Genomic DNA, 20,049 nt, shown 5'->3' with positions numbered 1-20,049 from the left:
ACCTTCTATATTGTTGACCTTACTCTGACGAATTGGTCAACTGGGTGGATATGGTTATTACTCAGATTAATCCGATTTTATCACAAGTGTATGTCTATTTTGATCTTATCCAAAGGTTTTTAAAAATTGGTTTTAAACATATGCGACTAACTATTTCCCCAAAATATAGATGAAATGACATTTGTTTAATTGTAGATAAAGAACAACCTAGCAGCAGTTATTTTAAAATCAAACCAATCAATCATCATATATGACGAAGGAACGATATAATTGAGCGATGTGGACTCTGAACGGAAGTTTCAGCGGGTGCACACTTCAGCAACGCTTGTTCGGTCATTTTTTTTAACAAAATGTTGATATGGCCGTGTGCTTTTAGTAGTTACATTACTTGTACTAGCCGCTTGGTAATAGTTTAGGTGTACTCTTTCTGAGCAGCTTATACAGCAGAGGTGAGTTGACACCTCAAAATTCACATTACATTAGCTAGCTTGGTTACATTAGTTGAAAGAAATATATAGAGCAGTGGTTTGACTATAGCTAACCATCTTAGCATTCGCTTTATAAGTGTAGTATAGTCACAAATTGCGTTCAACATGGACAACCAAGAACAGAACTCTCCCTCTGAAGGATGCGTCGACCGGTCTACGCTGGTGTCGGGGGTTGGAAAGAATATCAAGTCAGTTTTGTGCCGACGTTGTGGCTCGAAGGTCCTCTGCCCAGGGATGGCGGTGTTTGCGGAGAAGGAGGTAAGGTTCACCTCAGAAAGGTGTAACCCCTAAAGACAAATGACCCTTTAAATTACGAGTTATATGATTCACAATATACCTATTTTCCTATCCGAATGTGCTTCATCAGTTGTTTTATTTCAAGTCAGTGCACTGTCTAACCACCACCTAAACTACAGCTCCAAATTATATTTAGCAAACAATGTGCAATTTGCTATGCCATGATGTGACTAAACAATGTCAGGGAGTGGAAAATCACTTCTGTTTATCTATTCATATTAATGGCCATTGTCATGATGAATCTGGCCTTCTATTTCCTCCCCAATATCCACCAGCTGTTCCTGCCCTCAATGCGCAAGAAGACCACTATCACCCAATCAGAGGGATCCGTGGATGGGGACACACTGACTACCCACTGGTTAGTCGACGACATGTACACTTTTGAGAATGTGGGCTTCACTAAGGATGTGGGGAGAATCAAGTACCTCATTTGTGCAGACTGTGAGATTGGACCCATAGGCTGGCACTCCCTGGATGACAAAAAGAGCTTCTATGTTGCATTGGAAAGAGTCAATCATGCCTAGTGTGGCCCACTGTAAGAGCCTGGGGAAACTTAAGAGGGTGTACACATTTGGAACTAAAGGACAAGACAGACCAACATGAACGTCAGCCGTGCGCAGTAGATTACTTGTTGGATGTCGACGGACAGTGCCTATTCAATGTAGAGAAAATGACGGCAAATGTTCTGTGGTCAGAGGCAATAGGACGGTCACCCACTGCGCATGGGCAACATGCATTGGTCTGTCTTGTCCTTAATTCTTTCCGGCCTTCACTTTCCCTCTGGCTGGTGCTGGATGACTCCTTAGTTCTTCAAGGCCAAGTGTTCTTCAATTCCTTTGTTTTCTACTGATCAACAATGGTATTGATGTGGTTCTCTGAACAAATGTCTTATCAGTCTATAAAACTGTAGTTCAATCTAATACTGTAACTAACCCATATTCAGGTGTTATGCTTTGGTCTGAGGTTAACCCTACAGCCTTTGGAATTGTATTACTTGTATAGGCCTACTTGATATTACTTTCTACTTCTGAAATATTATCAGACTTTCTACTTCTGAAATATTATCAGACTATCTCTGATTCTACAAATGTGGCCCATTTGGGCTTCTACTGTTTGAATGATTAGTGTGCTTATCAGCATAGCACACCCTTCGCATTGTGAATAATGGGAGTGGTTGTATTTGTTGAGTGTGCTGTATGCATTTGTTGCTGATACACTTCAAGTGACAGTGTTCTGTCTGTTGATATACCACATTGGCTTTGACTGTTGCTCTGGCCCTCAGCTATTGCCATCTAACTCCAGAGGACCCCATTAGATCTCCACAGTCCATACTCATCATGGACATGTGATCTGAAATGCATTTCATTCCATCTGCATTTGAGTACTGGATTACCCTTGGCTTGACTGTGAGCTCTATTGTTTGTTGCTTCTTTCGCTGCATTTTGATGCTCTTTCAAACTAGAGGTCGACCGATTATGATTTTTCAACGCCGATACCGATTATTGGACCAAAAAAGCCGATACCGATTAATCGGAAATTTAAATAAAAAAATGTGTTTGTAATAATGACAATTACAACAATACTGAATGAACACTTATTTTAACTTAATATAATGCATCAATAAAATCAATTTAGCCTCAAATAAATAATGAAACATGTTCAATTTGGTTTAAATAATGCAAAAACAAAGTGTTGGAGAAGAAAGTAAAAGTGCAATATGTGCCATGTAAGAAAGCTAACGTTTAAGTTCCTTGCTCAGAACATGAGAACATATGAAAGCTGGTGGTTCCTTTTAACATGAGTCCAGGTATATATTCCCAGGTAAGAAGTTTTAGGTTGTAGTTATTATAGGAATTATAGGACTATTTCTCTCTATACCATTTGTATTTCATATACCTTTGACTATTGGATGTTCTTATATTGCCAGTGTAACAGTATAGCTTCCGTCCCTCTCCTCGCCCCTACCTGGGCTCGAACCAGGAACACATCGACAACAGCCATCCTCGAAGCATCGTTACCCATCGCTCCACAAAAGCCACAACTACTTCAAGGTCTCAGAGCGAGTTACGTCACCGATTGAAACGCTATTAGCGCGCACCCCGCTAACTACTAGCCATTTCACATCGGTTACACCAGCCTAATCTCGGGAGTTGATAGGCTTGAAGTCATAAACAGCGCAATGCTTGAAGCATTGCGAAGAGCTGCTGGCAAAATGCACAAAAGTGCTGTTTGAATGAATGCTTACGAGCCTGCTGCTGCCTACCATCGCTCAGTCAGACTGCTCTATCAAATCATAGACTTAATTATAACATAATAACACACAGAAATATGAGACTTAGGTCATTAATATGGTCGAATCTGGAAACTATCATCTCGAAAACAAAACATTTATTCTTTCAGTGAAATACGGAACCGTTCCGTATTTTATCTAACGGGTGGCATCCATAAGTCTAAATATTCCTGTTACATTGCACAACCTTCAATGTTATGTCATAATTACGTAAAATTCTGGCAAATTAGTTCGCAACGAGCCAGGCGGCCCAAACTGTTGCATATACCCTGACTGCGTGCAATGAACGCAAGAGAAGTGACACAATTTCACCTGGTTAATATTGCCTGCTAACCTGGATTTCTTTTAGCTAAATATGCAGGTTTAAAAATATATAGTTCTGTGTATTGATTTTAAGAAAGGCATTGATGTTTATGGTTACGTACAGTCGTGCAACGATTGTGCTTTTTTCGCAAATGCGCTTTTGTTAAATCATCCCCCGTTTGGCGAAGTTGGCTGTTTTTGTTAGGAAGAAATAGTCTTCACACAGTTCGCAACGAGCCAGGCGGCCCAAACTGCTGCATATACCCTGACTCTGTTGCAAGAGAAGTGACACAATTTCCCTAGTTAAAAGAAATTCATGTTAGCAGGCAATATTAACTAAATATGCAGGTTTAAAAATATATACTTGTGTATTGATTTTAAGAAAGGCATTGATGTTTATGGTTAGGTACACGTTGGAGCAACGACAGCCCTTTTTCGCGAATGCGCACTGCATTGATTATATGCAACGCAAGACACACTAGATAAACAAGTAATATCATCAACCATATGTAGTTAAGTAGTAATTATGATTGTTTTTTATAAGAAGTTTAATGCTAGCTAGCAACTTACCTTGGCTTCTTACTGCATTTGCGTAACAGGCAGGCTCCTTGTGGAGTGCAATGTAAGGCAGGTGGTTGGACTAGAGCGTTGGACTAGTTAACCGTAAGGTTGCATTATTGAATCCCCGAGCTGACAAGGTTCTGCCCCTGAACAAGGCATTTAACCCACCGTTCCTAGGCCGTCATTGAAAATAAGAATGTGTTCTTAACTGACTTGCCTAGTTAAATAAAGATGTATAAAAAAATAAAAAAAGACACCGATTTCCCGATTTTAAATTATTATTTTTTTTTAAATGTATTTATTTTTTTAATGAAAACTTGAAATCGGCCCTAATTAATCGGCCATTCCGATTAATCGGTCGACCTCTATTTCAAACGGTTATTAACTCTGTAAAATAAAATGTATCCCTGTGATTTTTGACCTGTTTGTAAATTATAGTTCTAGAATAGAGTTCACCCTCATTGACTTGACTGCATGGGAAATTGAAAGTCAATTTCAAGACCCCTTTTAGCCGATGGAATACTTTAATTGGTTCGGGACATGTATTTTATCTAACTTAAACATATTCTCTGTTGGCTATGGCTTGTCATTTTTACATATCACTTGTAAAGTCGGTGGCCCCTCTCTGTGCACCCTCCCTCACACCAGAATCCAAGGAACTACACCCAATCATCGAGCCCATCGAGTCCATTTAAAAAAAACTAGTTCCGGTCACCACGAGGCTTTAGTATGAATGCGCTCATCTGTTTCACTTCCACTAGAATGCATAACTCAGATGTAGCCTATACTTTTGTGTACTGTAGGATGAATAAATAAGAATCAATATATTTCTTGGTACATTTATTCGTTTTATTTTAAACTGTACAGGCCTAGAGGACAATTATTTTCACTTCAATATTTGTCTTCGACCAATTGTGAATAACAAACGGTAGGTTGTGTACACCATATTTTGATTACGTGGGTTTTTGTTTTGTTTACTGACCGTTTGTTTGTTATTTACAGTAATCAATTTAGTTTTTCGTTGCTAGTGCATTGAGGTATTTTTTTAGACAAGCCCCAAACCCCGAAAAAATGGCATGCCATGAATTTACCTTCCATGTGTAGTTATTTGTTTGAATAAATATGTTATGTTTTGTAGCTAGTATGCCATTGTCGTGTGTGTGTGTGTAGGGGTATCTACTTTCTGAAGCGGAAGCAGCCTAGGTGCTGTCCCCCGGCCAGATAATGCGAGTGCGACTTCAATGAGTGTGTAGTGATGTTCTTAATTGACGGAGTTAAAGGGAGCAGTTCTTCAAAGGGGACAGCTTTCATTGAACTTTAATTAAAATACTTTGAATCGTAACTCTCCACTATTTAGAACGAAGATGCAACGATGACCCAATCTCGGCCAAACGAGTTCATTGCTCCACCGGAGTGTCCTGTTTTTGAGCCCACTTGGGAGGAATTTGCCGATCCATTTGCGTATATCAACAAAATACGACCTATTGCAGAGAAAACTGGCATCTGCAAGGTCCGACCGCCGAAGGTGAGTGTCTTTAATTAGGGTATGATTTCAAACTCCGGCTGAAAACATTTTCTAACTGTTGTTGATGACATTTGTGGTCGTATAGTTATCTTTTTAGACATATTTTCAACATGGCGGCTTGAGTTGAATTGAATTGCCAGCTTCTATGCGAGCGTAGGTTGTGTGTGCCTCTGTAGGTGTGCAAGGACACGCACACGCCCAGTGATATCTGTGCAGACAGACTCGCGACAAAGTTACAAAGTATCGCTTATGTTCCATAGAACGTTCAACCCAAGTACAATGCATCTTTAGAGGCTTTTGGTCAAATTGATGGGTGACAAGGTTGGTTACCTTTTCTCTTCCCGGGAGTTGTTCATTGTAAAATGATACGGAAATAAGACATTTCACCAAGTCACTTTAATGCCTTCCAGCTTGTTATCAATTCAATTTTCGAATGTGAAATTGTAAAATATGTGTAATATATCATACCATATTGCATTTTATATTCACTTGTATTGACATACCAATGTTTTGATGCTGGATTTCCGTGTGACAGCTACGTGCACAGTGACGATCTCTTTATGGAGTGTGATTCGTTGGAAAGGAAAACCGATTAGTTGGTTAGGAAACTGCATTGTCGACTACAGTGCTGCAATTTTCATACATGGGTTTACTTGTTTCTTGAACATGGGGGAGGAAGGTTCCTGGTTCTGTATTGGTCTGCACTACTTGTGACATTTCAAGCTTTCAGCCCATTGTTTATTTGACCACATTCGGTAATGGTGAGCACCGAGCACCCTTAAATCTCAAGGGTATTAGGGACAGCTTATTGTGCTGACTGAAATGTTGTTGCCTCTTGCCTCCACAACCTAGATTATTTGATCATAACTGAGTCGGGCTGATTTTAGAGGCCTGTATGTTGTAGGCCTGCTGGGAAGACTCTTCTAGCTTGTTAATGTCCTCCATGTTGTCTTTGTGGTTGGGTGTGGACTGGATTGTGTACCAAATGGATTTTCTTTGGAGTGTATTAACATTTATATTAAAAAAGAATCAAATTTTGGTACTGATAATTTTTTATAATTCATATGTGAAAATATGTACTGCTTTTCCAATGGTAACCAAATGGTTTTCTTGAAGGGCTGGCCTCTGAGGCATTTGTTTTGATGACCAATGTACAAAGTAGCCTAGATATTAAAGACTCAATGCAGTCAAAGTTAATTTTCCTGTTTTATTTTTATTTTTTATATATACAATTCCACACTTGTGGTTGGAATAATATTGTGAAAATGATAATGCCCATTTCTGTAAGAGCTGTCTGAAAATACAGCCAAAAATTTCAGCCAATTTGGTGGGATGAAGTTTTGGCCTGCCTGGTGGTAAATTAGTTAAATCCAATACAGCCATTTTTGTTTCAATATCAAATAATTTCTGGGTAACAATTAAGTAAATTAGTGTGGTTTTCAATTAAAATGGTCAAAAATAAACAGCTTCTTAGTAAAGAGCTGTATTTCAATCAAGAATATTGCTTGGACTGTCTTAGCTGTTATTGGCAGAGAGGTTTGCAACTCTTTATTGGTCTATCAACTAATAACTGGTGATGTCACCAGGCAGGTCAAAACTCCATCCCACCAAAACAGGCTGAAATGTCAGGCGGTGTTCTCAAACAGCTCTTACACTTAAAGGGCATTATTGTTATTTTCATAGCTGTTTTTGTTTCTTTTTGACCATTTTAATTGAAAACAATCATGGTAAGCTACCTAATTGTTATCCAGAAATTATTTGAAAGTTTGCATTGGACCTTTTTTGAAGATGCACTATGCAGAAATCGCTCTGCCATTTCCTGGGTGCTAATATTCTAATAGGTTGCCTAATTTCAGTTTGAAACAAAACAAGCATAGTGTAAGGAATCATTGTACCATCTAAACCGCTGTGAAATATATTTTCCATAACCATAAATATTGTATTTTCAGATGTTTTGAAGCTTGTACAAAACTGAAAGTTAAAGACTCAAACTCAACTTAAGACCAGGAAGCATAGAAATACTGCACATAGAACAGATCTACTGCTTCTTAGACTTGCTTTCAATGAGAGACAAATCTATAACTCACTATTCTATTTGAATTTGGTCGGTCGCCCAAAAAGTTACATATACAGGGGTTGGTTGTTAAGCAACAAACGACGTATGCGCAACCATGGGGCATAACAGAAGAGGTTGGCTTAGATTGGAGACAAAATATAGCGTACATGTTGTCAACAAAAATGCATTTGCACAATGACCACTTGTTGTCAAATACATCGTTACAGGTGTTGGTTAGCTAGTTAGCACATTTTTGCCATATTAGCATTGACATGAAATCAGTCAAAAGGCTTCAAAACAACAAGCTGAATTGAGACATTTACAATTCCTGACATGGCAGTTTGTGGTTATTGCTGGCAATCTGGCCATCCAGAATCACAACAGCAGGCTGACTTTCACCCCAAGCGTGCACATCGTTTTCGTGACGTTATCAGCCAACCCATCTATTGCAGCTTTCACTTTTTCTGGGGCATACATGTATTACTGTTATTTTGTTTTGCAATAAAAATGTATCTCTACAAGAGTTGATAGCAGTTGATTAACATAGTAATTTGGGTAACACTTAGGTATAAGAATAACTATGTTGTAAAACTAATTGCACTTGGTATTAGCCTGATGTTGTTGCACACCATAGTAACTGCATTATAGACTAGTTGATTAGGCCTCATTGAGTGAGTTGAGAATTTAATTACACAACAGGAATAGGGACTATCCTTTATTCCACTGGTGTAATAAGGAAATATGCTAATTTCCTAACAATTACTCAAATACTTTGCAACAATGTACACCCAAAATAACCTTAATGTGAACTGTTTGAGAAACTACCAAGGCAACCTGTTTTTAAGCATATATTTTATTTTTATAGCAGTACAGTGTTTAGTCCTTCCACCATTTGTTTTGTATTATTTGATACATTTTGTTCCCCTCCATTTTAAACAGTTTTTCCTACCTTTCTGTAGAGTTGTGACAATGGCTTTGTTTCTTATCTGGTCTAGCTGCCCTGCGCTGGGCACAAATAAAGTGAACCGCTTTCTCAATAAACACAATTTTATCTTTCTCTCGATTGGCTATCTTGCACAGAAATTGTGTAATCTGAAATGTTGTGTTCATACAACACTGGATTAACATCAAAATATGCACTCCATGTCACTCTGGAGCTGTACCTACTGTAGGTAGTCTAATGATGGCTGAATTTGGCTAGCCGTTCAGAGGATGGAAGTTGTTTGTGCAGAATGGGAGTGGTTATGTAATGGGCCGGTCTGTTGTCCTAGCTCCACTACTCCACAAAGGGGCTGGTGGAAATACAGCCAGAGCTGTTGTTTCATAAACCATGCCCCCATCTGGGCCGTGCACTGCAGACGAAGAGTGCAGATTCAAAGGGTAATCTATGGAGAATTTTTTGATAACTGCACTTTGACAGACTTGTCCACATTCCCAGCTGGATCACTTCTCAGTCTGAGGTGTCAGTTAGGTCTTTTTCTTTAGGTAGTTGGGTTTTCGGATGGACTCTTCCACTTTTGATCAAAAAGGATTTTGTCCTATTTGTCACTTGGGATGAATTTGCAGAATTGCTGTGAGATAAAGGCTAGTGCTTGTGTAGCCTATTTAAAATTATACTTTTCTGTGTTCCTGAGTTATTATGCACATTCAAACAGGCATGCTGGCACTCTGAGATGCCATGCAAGGTCACAGACAGTGTAGTCTCCAAAGATAAGGAGGCTGTAGTGACCTTAATGTTCTATCTGCACCACAGTTTCTCCTGTTGATTCCAGTCAAACAGTCTCTCTCTCTTTCTACATTGTAGATTAAGAGTGAAGACATCAAAACTATGAAATAACACACATGGAATCATGTAGTAACCAAAAAAGTGTTAAACAAATCAAAGTATGAGTTTCTTCCAATAGCCACCCTTTGCCTTGATAGCTTTGCACACTCTTGGCATTCTCTCAACCAGCTTCATCTGGAATGCTTTTCCAACAGTGTTGAAGGAGTTCCCACATATGCAGAGCACTTGTTGGCTGCTTTTCCTTCACTCTGGCCCAACTCATGCCAAATAATCTCAATTTGGTTGAGGTCGGACAATTGTGGAGGCAAGGTCATCTGATGCAGCACTCCATCACTCCTCTTGGTAAAATAGCCCTTACACAGCCTGGAGGTGTGTTCGGTCATTGTCCTGTTGAAAAGCAAATGGTAGTCCCACTAAGCGCAAACCAGATGGGATGGCGTATCGCTGCAGAATGCTGTGGTATCCATGCTGGTTAAGTGTTCCTTGAATTCAAAATATGTCCGACAGTGTCACCAGCAAAGTACCCCCACACGATAACACCACCTCCATGTTTTACGGTGGGAAATACACGTGCCGATCATCCGTTCACCCACACTGTGTCCCACAGAGACGGAACCAAAAATCTCCAATTTGGACTCTAGGCGAAAGACCGGTGGAAATTTGTCCTATTGTCCATTGCTTGCTTTTTGGCCCAAGCAAGTTTCTTCTTCTTATTGGTGTCCTTTAGTAGTGGTTTCTTTGCAGCAATTCGACCTTGAAGGCCTGATTCATGCAGTCTCCTCTGAACAGTTGATGTGTCTGTTACTTGAGCACTGTGAAGCATTTATTTAGGCTGAAATTTCTGGGGCTGGTAACTAATGAACTTATCCTCTGTAGCAGAGGTAACTCTGGGTTTTCCTTTCCTGTGGAGTTCCTCGTGTGAGCCAGTTTCATCATAGCACTTGATGGTTTTTGCGACTGTACAGTCATGGCCAAAAGTTGAGAGTGACACAAATATTGTCTTTAGAAATTTTTCAGATGTTACTATGGAATACTGAAGTATAATTACAAGCATTTCATGAGTGTCAAAGGCTTTTATTGACAATTACATGAAGTTGATGCAAAGAGTCAATATTTGCAGTGTTGACCCTTCTTTTTCAAGACCTCTGCAATCCGCCCTGGCATGCTGCCAATTAACTTCTGGGCCACATCCTGACTGATGGCAGCCCATTCTTGCATAATCAATGCTTGGAGTTTGTCAGAATTTGTGGGGTTTTGTTTGTCCACCCGCCTCCTGAGGATTGACGAAGTTCTCAATGGGATTAAGGTCTGGGGAGTTTCCTGGCCATGGAGCCAATATATCAATGTTTTGTTCCCCGAGCCACTTGGTTATCACTTTTGCCTTATGGCAAGGTGCTCCATCATGCTGGAAAAGGCATTGTTCGTCACCAAACGGTTCCTGGATGGTTGGGAGAAGTTGCTCTCGGAGGATGTGATGGTACCATTCTTTATTCATGGCTGTGTTCTTAGGCGAAATTGTGATTGAGCCCACTCCCTTGGCTGAGAAGCAACCCCACACATGAATGGTCTCAGGATGCTTTACTGTTGGCATGACACAGGACTGATGGTAGCGCTCACCATGTCTTCTCCGGACAAGCTTTTTCCCGGATGCCCCAAACAATCGGAAAGGGGATTCATCAGAGAAAATTACTTTATCTCAGTCCTCAGCAGTCCAATCCCTGTACCTTTTGCAGAATATCAGTCTGTCCCTGATGTTTTTCCTGGAGAGAAGTGGCTTCTTTGCTACCTTGACACCAGGCCATCCTCAAAGTCTTTGCCTCACTGTGCGTGCAGATGCACTCACACCTGCCTGCTGCCATTCTTGAGCGAGCTCTGTACTGGTGGTGCCCCGAGCCCGCAGCTGAATCAACTTATGAGACGGTCCTGGAGCTTGCTGGACTTTCTTGGGCGCCCTTAAGCCTTCTTCACAACAATTGAACCACTCTCCTTGAAGTTCTTGATGAGCCAATAAATGGTTGATTTAGGTGCAATCTTACTGGCAGCAATATCCTTGCCTGTGAAGCCCTTTTTGTGCAAAGCAATGATGGCACGTGTTTCCTTGCAGGTAACCATGATTGACAGAGGAAGAACAATGATTCCAAGCACCACCTGCCTTTTGAAGCTTCCAGTCTGTTATTCGAACTCAATCAGCATAACAGAGTGATCTCTAGCCTTGTCCTCGTCAACACTCACACCTGTGTTAATGAGAGAATCACTGACATGATGTCAGCTGGTCCTTTAGTGGCAGGGCTGAAATGTAGTGGAAAAGTTTTTGGGGGATTCAGTTAATTTGCATGGCAAAGAGGGACTTTGCATTTAATTGCAATTCATCTGATCACTCTTCATAACATTCTGGACTATATGCAAATTGCCATCATACAAACTGAGGCAGCAGACTTTGTGAAAATTTAAATTTGTGTCATTCTCAACTTTTGGCCACGACTGTACTTGAAGAAACTTTCAAAGTTCTAAATTTCCCGCATTGACTGACCTACATGTAATGATGGAGTGTCATTTCGCTTAGCTTATTTTAGCTGTTCTTGCCATAATATGGACTTGATATTAACCCTATTTGGTCAATCTTCTGTATACCACCCCTACCTTGTCACAACACAACTGATTGGCTCAAAAGCATTAAGAAGGAAAGAAATTCCACAAAGTAACTTTTAAGAAGGCACACCTGTTAATTGAAATGCATTCCAGGTGACTATCTCATGAAGCTGGTTGAGAGAATGCCGGGAGTGTGCAAAGATGTCAAGGCAAAGGGTGGCTATTTGAAGATTCTCAAATAGATAAAATGATTTGTTTAACCATTTTTCTTTGTTTACTACATGATTCTGTGTTATTTCATAGTTTTGATGTCTTCACAATTTTTTTCCAATGTAGAAAATAGTTTTTAAAAAACAAAGAAAAATCCTTGAATCAGTAGGTGTTGTAAGACTTTTGACCGGTACTGTATATTTTACTCAGGTTTGATTGGCATTTAGCCAAGTGTTTATTAGGAAGAGTGTAACAGAGGATATCTCAAATATGGATTTAGACTAAAGATGAACAGCCTACATTACTTTCTGTATGGGACATGGCCTGCCATGTCACAATGTTCCTAAACGGTGCAGTATAGATGACTTACTTAAACATGTATTCAAATACAGCATAGACTGTGGCTCAACTGATAATGATTCTTCAAAATGGAGGATGAGCTATGAACAATGTGAGAGACTCCTCAGTCAGTTTGACAAGATGATGTTTACTCCTGCAGGAATGGCAGCCACCGTTTGCGTGTGACGTGGACAGACTGCACTTCACTCCCCGGATCCAGAGACTTAATGAATTGGAGGTATGTTCATTTTACTACTTAACTGGTTTATCCATACAGTACCGCTTTTTAATAATAGTATATCTAGTTACCTTTATTATGAGAGACTGGATATGTATGTAAGCACGTTTTTATTTTGAATATGTGGATTACTTTTTTTACAGTTATTTTGGTGGTTTTGGCCTTTCTTGTACATCGTCTCAATCCACATTATTATCCTACTCTTAAGTGCTAAAGAAATAAAAGAAAATGGACATATAAACACATTAGTCAGATTAAGCCTAAAGAATTAGATATGTTGACTCAGAAGGCTACATTGATACATTTGTCAGTAGAACAGTGGCTTCAACAGGCTTATAACACCCAGCAGCAGGGTGTCCCTGGCCTCTGAAATGTGCCTTGTAGAGAAAGTTGATGACCTCAAGTCAAAGGTCACTGGTACCTAGACCTTCTTTAACCCCTCCTTTTGATACAATGAGCTAGTTTAAATGTCTATGTCCTGTAAGGTTGGGCAGTATCCATATTTCCATAACTTCATACTGTGCCTGTGCTATACCGGTGCTGCATGCTATTACCGGTGCTGCACATAAGGGCCGCTATTGTTTTGTTTGTTGGTAAACCCCGCCCCCAAAAATGTTAACCTACTAAGGAATTCCCATACTGAATTCTAACGCGCGCATGCAAACATAAATTGCAAGGACAGACAACCCAGCTCATAAAGTGAAGTATCTCAAAAGGCTACTTACTCACTTTAAGCATACACAAAACAAATATTAGTCAGCAGGGATCTTAATCCAGGAGGGGATTGTGGACATTAGTAGTGAATTTCATGCAAGTGTATCTTCATCACCTCACTTAAGTTGCACTGCAGGAGTGACACATCTCACGCCTTATACACTGATTTTATAAGGCCATATTGGGTAAAATGCCATTTTCTCTTTTTTAATCAGGTCGGTAAATAAATATCAATTACGGTCCCATTCTCATTTGCTTCTAACAGTACCAAAAATTATAACAGGTCATGGTAGAATTAGTTTTAGTTACTCAGCTCTGTGGTCCTGGAATTTTAAATTTGATGTAGTTTCGTTGGTGGAGTTGAAACACTTGATGTATTTATCATAGAGTGTAAATGTCTTTAGGACAGCTGTTTTTTAGTCAAGACTTTCGTGTTTTTTAACGTAATATGTCATTTTTGTACTGTATGTGTTTATAGTTTTGTTTAATGCTGTGTTAGTCTGAAGTTGTTTTGTCTGAAACGTTGTTCCCCCTGCTGCTATTGGACCAGGTCTCTCTTGGACAAGAGATGTTATCTCAATGAGAGAAACCTGTATAAATTAAGGTTAAATAAAAAAATCTAAGCTGGCTCAATCAGCTGTTTTGGGGGATCTACCAGTAAATGTAATAATGAAAAGTAACATGTGAAATGAACAGCACCATCTGCTTTATCTATTAACCGAGTCCACAACTTGACTACAGGTATTTATTTAAAAAGTACAAATATCGAAATCTAGTAAACTAACATTCGTATCAATGGTATTTAAAATCATACCGTGGGTATATTAAAAAAATTAAAATAAATCTGCACTTAAGTAGCACAGCATGGGATGAGTTATTGTAGAAACAATGGCTTTTGTTTTTTTCTTATGTTGGTGATGTGTAAAATGTACCATGTGTTGCTGTTGAGTAGGCTCAAACCAGAGTCAAGCTCAACTTCCTGGATCAAATCGCAAAGTTCTGGGAGCTACAAGGGTGCACTCTGAAAATCCCTCATGTGGAAAGAAAGAATCTGGACCTGTACCAACTCAACAAGGTATGTAGCTACAACTTCTGGCACACCCTGGATGCAGGAAACTGGCCAGCTTTTCTTGGATATGATCCATGGGGCGTTTATGTGTTGTACACTTATATACTCATGGGAGCTCTATATGCTTCTTATTGTGCTATGTTTACACATTTTATACACTCTCACATTAAAGGTCATTGATTGGCATCCTTTCTTTCCCAGTTGGTGAAAGATGATGGGGGTTTTGACGTGGTTTGCAGAGAGAGACGCTGGTCTAAGATAGCCCTAAAGATGGGCTTTGCTCCAGGCAAGGCCATAGGCTCTCATCTGCGCTCTCACTATGAGAGGATCCTCTACCCCTACAACCTGTTCCAGACTGGAGCCAACCTTCTGGTGAGTCAGATGGGTCGCTCTCTCAGCAGATGGCGCTCTGCTCTGGGCTGTTTACTAATGTGCTCTTATTTCGAGTTGAGGACTAACATGCTGAACACACCGGTCGCGTCGCGTGCGTTACAAAATAAATGTACACATGTTATTCAATCATAGCACCCACACTGCTCGCATGTGGCAACGAGCGTCTGTGTTGCCAGGCACAAAAATAGAATATGATTCAATTTGTGACGCAGCTCACGCTGCAGGTCCTGCCTCTCCCATCTTCTCATTGGTTTTTAGGAACATATATCCACATGTGTGATTGAAAGATGAACTGAGGTCGGTTGTGGTAATGCACCTTATTATGAAAGTTAGTTGCCAATCACCATATAAAGTCCAAAGAAGAAAAAGAAGCCTGGAAGGAGGAGAACCGAAACGATTCGGTTGACTGTTTTATGTGTGGATTAGTTGTCGGAGTAGAGGACCTTGTACATTTCAGGTCAAATAAATCAATGTTTATATTCCATGACAAATTAGCCAGCAACTGCAAGGCAGCTAGCTAAATTGCCGTAAATGTATGATGCTTTTCGACCTGTCCCCAAATTAATATAATTGGTTCAGAGTTTGTTTTGATATTTCAACCTGCGTGTCGTGATCTCGTTTGGTGTAGGGGGACAAAGTCAATTTGCGCACAATGGCACATGCGGACATCCGGTTTGGGCATGGTATAGGAGGTTGTGCTGTGTCAAAGGTGTAGACATTGTCCATAGCGAAATGGCAGGTGTGTGTGTGTGTATATATATATATATATATATATATATATATATATATATATATATATATATATATATATATATTGAGAATTTATTTTCCATTAAATATCTGCTTCAAGATGGAAGCAGGGTCAACTTTATAAATGGGTCAACTGTACAAATATTTGGCAGTTATTATTTCCTGCATTAAAAGTGACTCGTCACTCTCTGCTGTCTGTATGTAGAGCATCACCCTAAATTAAGCTAATACCAGCCAATCTCATTATTAACTGTCCTACTACTGCAGAGAAGACACGTCAGAAGTGAACTGGCACTCACGTGGCCTCTTTTCCACACTACTCTGCAAGTTTGATATTTTGTCAAATTATCTATTCAGTAGGTCTTAACTGCAGTAGATCTGCTTTGTTCTTTGGTATAACGAGGAGTTGAATGAGCCTGGGTTTTGCACACAAATTGAGTTATATGCCAGATGAAGCCTGGTACTTTTAAAAAGCATGACTTGAATCCTGACAACAAACGGGCAACAAACCAACCATTTTTTTTTTGCGAGCTCTCCTCCCCATTGGGTTATTTTTGTGTATATTTCCGTGTTTATTTTATTGAAGGCCTCAGTTGTCTCTTGCAGCTTCTCTGATTGTACCTTGGGGCCCTGGTTGGGCTTTGTGGTTAGCAGCAGCTCATCCTCTCTCCGCAGTGCTGCATGCCTCTCTCAGCCTGCTGGCGTTGACCTCCCCTGATCCCCTCCCTCTCCTCCCCTTTCACCCTCCTCCCTCTCGCCCCGCCCTCCCTGTGTAGAGGCCTAGCTGTCTCTGGCCTGGCTGCTGCCCTCGCACTGTCCTCCTGATACACCAGAGACAGCAGAGCGTCAGTGTTCCCAACCCCCACCTCACCTCAGTGTTGCTGCCTGTCTTCCTCTTTGTCATGTGAGTGGTGTCAACAGAAAGACCAGAGACCATGTGTTGATCTTGCAAGACAAAAACAAGTATCAACAGTTGAAGGTTGAATTTATTATCAAGCCATGGTATTCAACAACTCAATTACAATTATTTTGTTCAAAGGCAACAATGAAAGATTAGAAATCAAATGCCCAAAGGAACTGTTAGACAACTAGGCACCTAAATAACCACATGGCCCTGTCTCTCTTTATAGATGCCTAGTTTGTTCTTGGCAAATGGAATTTGTCACAGCATAATAGTAGTAGGAGTGACAAGGAGCAAGCAAAGCACTTTTGTCATTCAACAGAATGATTGTCATTTGCCTCATTATTTTCAAACAACATGTTTGATATCTGTGAAAATGTGTTAAAGTTCTACATGCCCACTCACTTACCCCATGTCTCCCCTACAGAAGCCTACCCTGACCAATGACACCAAGGATATGGACTACATCCCCCATGACCTGCCCCAGCGCCAGTCTGTCCAGCCCCTGGAGACTTGCAGCATTGCTCGCAGAGCCAAGCGCATGAGAGCTGAGGTGAACCTCTTCCAGGGTCCCCATAAGTAAACGTTCTACCTCCGTCAGTGGCTCTGGTTCCCCATAAGTCACAATTCTAACCCACGATAGTTCCCGGGAACCTAATAAGACAGCTTTATCCGAGTCATTGTGTGACAAGTCCAGTGGCACAATTTACCAATGCAGACAAGCGGTGGTTCGCAGCTTTGCGTGTGTTTCTGGATATCGACCAAAAGAGCCTGTGTGTGTGTTTGCAGTGGTGACCTCTAGAAAAATATGTTGCTTTTCCTTCATTTCCTGTCGTAGTCCACATGGCATGAACCCCTCCCTTTTCTCCCCTCTCTCTGACAGGGAGGCTGTATGACGACTGAGACAGCGGAGGACTGTGAGAACCGGCCCAACCTGAGGAGGAGGATGGGTTCCAATGTGGCCAAGCCAGAGCCACAGCTTGGTAAACACTGTCCTTTGGCAAAGTCTAATGCAATGTGAAATAATGTAATATTTTTCATTAACAAATGAAAATGTTTCTCTGGTTTAATTTAAGTTTAGATAATTATTAGATTTTAAATCTATATAAGAACAGGGTTGTGTTGATATGAATACATACTGTATGCCCTGGCCTCCATTAACCATGTGATGCCTTTCAGTGCTAGTGAAACCTGTTGAGGTGAAACTGGAACTCACTGAGCACGAGGATTCAATAACAAGTGACAAAGAAAGCGTGTTTAGTAAAAAAAACGACCCCGCAGTGAGTAAAATACGTTCATATGCTGAGCTAATCAAGGCTAATTGTCTCTTCATTATGACTATGATAATAATCCTAATGAATAGCATTTATTCAGGTCTCTCACAAAAGTACAAATGATTGAGTTCTATACATTTTAATGGTTAGTTAACTCATCCCATCCACCCACCTGGGTGCCATTTTTGCTGATTAGTGGATAAGAAGCCTCATTGTCTTGTCTGTCTCTGTGTCTGTCTGTCTCAGGTGGATCAGTACATGTGTCTGGTGTGTGGCAGCGGGAGCGAAGAGGACCGCCTGCTGCTGTGTGATGGCTGTGATGACAGCTACCACACCTTCTGTCTGATCCCGCCCCTCCATGATGTCCCCAAAGGAGACTGGAGATGCCCCAAGTGCCTGGCTCAGGTGACAGACATGCTCCCGCTCTCCCCCAGCCCCAATTACTGTACTACACTGTCACTCTGTTACCTCCACACACCCCGTCCACTGGGGAAGCTGAATACAGAAGCAGCAGTAGACTCTTATTAAAGCTAAACAAAAGCATGCTAAACCTCTGTTTTGTGGTTATCTTATATACCAGAGCTTCTCAGTAGAATCCTACTCCTGTTGGTGTTCGGCAAGTATAACTTCATGTTGATATTTGCTACATTAGTGCTTATCTCATCCTTGTCTTCCCTACAGGAGTGTGGCAAACCCCAGGTAGCCTTTGGCTTTGAGCAGGCTGGCAGGGACTACTCCCTACGCACTTTTGGGGACATGGCTGACTCCTTCAAGTCAGACTATTTCAACATGCCGGTTCATGTAAGTTTGACAGCAGATGTACTGTCCTCATCAGTGTTATGTTCAGCAGGGACAAAACAGGAAAATATTCCTATTAGACAAGTTTTAAGATGGAACCTCGGTTTCAAAGCATTTCCCCCAGTGTCATTGTGCCTACTTAACCCCCACCTGATATAAGCTGTATTATACGTAACTCATCCTAACTCAGCCTGTGGTTGAAATGAGTTGAGGTAATGGTTTTTCTGCCTCTCTGTTTGTCAGATGGTTCCCACCGAGCTGGTGGAGAAGGAGTTCTGGCGACTGGTCAGCACCATTGAGGAGGACGTCACTGTGGAGTACGGAGCAGACATCGCCTCCAAGGAGTTTGGGAGCGGCTTCCCCATCAGGGGTGGACGATTCCAAGTCTCCCCTGAGGATGAGGTACACAAAGGCTCTCCTCTTACAAGTTAACATATGCTAGGTATTGGGATGATTCTGAAGTTGACTGTACCACAACATCATGGCAACGGTACACAATTTCAGACCAAGAGAACTGTCGTGGAAAAAAAACTCTCGCAAGTAGTTCTATAGCTCACAAACCCCATACATCTATGCTCTTAGAGACTTATATTTAAGGTGATATTGGAGTTCTACAGGAGATTAAGCCCTAGCCAATATCACCCGCAGTTGAGTCGAGCCTTAACTTGTACTTGTCTCTGACCCATAGGATTACCTGAGCAGTGGCTGGAACCTGAACAACATGCCCGTGATAGACTCCTCGGTGCTGACTCATGTTACGGCCGACATCTGTGGGATGAAGTTACCCTGGCTGTATGTGGGCATGTGCTTCTCCTCCTTCTGCTGGCACATTGAGGACCACTGGAGCTACTCCATCAACTACCTGCACTGGTACATAAAAGGCTGCCCCACAGGCCACTAGTATGGGACTGTAGTTTTACCTCACCTTGTAACTGGACCAGAAAAATCTTCTGGCCCGCGGTATATATAGGTCGAAGCAAATGGCCTCTGCTTCTGTCATTTTGAGGAATCTTGGCAAACCTAATTGCTTGCTTAGTATTGGAGTTAGTTTATTGGTTGACATGGTGTTAAACACAAGAATACACTTCAGTCTTCAAATTGATCAAATCAAATTTATTTATAAAGCCCTTCTTACATCAGCTAATATCTCGAAGTGCTGTACAGAAACCCAGCCTAAAACCCCAAACAGCAAGCAATGCAGGTGTAGAAGCACGGTGGCTAGGAGAAACTCCCTAGAAAGGCCAAAACCTTGGAAGAAACCTAGAGAGGAACCAGGCTATGAGGGGTGGCCAGTCCTCTTCTGGCTGTGCCGGGTGGAGATTATAACAGAACATGGCCAAGATGTTCAAATGTTCATAAATGACCAGCATGGTGAAATAATAATAATAATCACAGTAGTTGTCGAGGGTGCAACAAGTCAGAACCTCAGGAGTAAATGTCAGTTGGCTTTTCATAGCCGATCATTGAG

General features: G+C 41.0%; 2 protein-coding genes across 3 annotated transcripts in view; both read left to right on the top strand.

Annotated features, from left to right (window-relative positions):
* The first annotated feature begins 282 nt into the window (after positions 1–282).
* LOC139535939 (guanine nucleotide exchange factor MSS4-like) lies at positions 283–4,214 on the top strand. Its single transcript, XM_071335917.1, has 2 exons — positions 283–746; positions 1,061–4,214. The coding sequence occupies exons 1-2, from the start codon at positions 594–596 to the stop codon at positions 1,307–1,309; spliced, it is 402 nt and encodes a 133-aa protein (XP_071192018.1). The 5' UTR covers positions 283–593; the 3' UTR covers positions 1,310–4,214.
* LOC139535935 (lysine-specific demethylase 5B-like) overlaps positions 1,350–20,049 on the top strand; it is a 29,619-nt gene continuing 10,919 nt past the window's right edge. The window contains exons 1-12 of one of the 2 annotated variants that reach the window (XM_071335912.1): positions 1,350–4,867; positions 5,297–5,464; positions 12,605–12,682; positions 14,349–14,471; positions 14,667–14,837; positions 16,937–17,062; positions 17,393–17,492; positions 17,689–17,789; positions 18,030–18,188; positions 18,465–18,584; positions 18,825–18,983; positions 19,270–19,451. In XM_071335912.1, coding sequence (XP_071192013.1) covers positions 5,312–5,464; positions 12,605–12,682; positions 14,349–14,471; positions 14,667–14,837; positions 16,937–17,062; positions 17,393–17,492; positions 17,689–17,789; positions 18,030–18,188; positions 18,465–18,584; positions 18,825–18,983; positions 19,270–19,451 — 1,472 coding nt within the window. In that variant the 5' untranslated portion in view covers positions 1,350–4,867; positions 5,297–5,311. Of the gene's footprint in view, positions 4,868–5,148; positions 5,465–12,604; positions 12,683–14,348; positions 14,472–14,666; positions 14,838–16,936; positions 17,063–17,392; positions 17,493–17,688; positions 17,790–18,029; positions 18,189–18,464; positions 18,585–18,824; positions 18,984–19,269; positions 19,452–20,049 lie in introns of those variants that run through there. The other variant, XM_071335911.1, reaches the window with a different exon arrangement.

Source organism: Salvelinus alpinus, chromosome 12 (assembly GCF_045679555.1).
Source record: "Salvelinus alpinus chromosome 12, SLU_Salpinus.1, whole genome shotgun sequence".
NCBI classification, from domain to species: Eukaryota; Metazoa; Chordata; class Actinopteri; order Salmoniformes; family Salmonidae; genus Salvelinus; species Salvelinus alpinus.
The sequence above is the reverse complement of the archived record's forward strand: the minus strand, read 5'-3'. Positions and strand labels throughout refer to the sequence as shown.

What these genes read in the sequence shown, in the direction of transcription:
- LOC139535939 (XM_071335917.1), top strand. Translation starts at nt 594, where the DNA reads ATGGACAACCAAGAACAGAACTCTCCCTCTGAAGGATGCGTCGACCGG. An exon ending in CGGTGTTTGCGGAGAAGGAG is followed by an intron (nt 747 to 1,060) that starts GTAAGGTTCACC and finishes AATATCCACCAG; the next exon opens with CTGTTCCTGCCCTCAATGCG.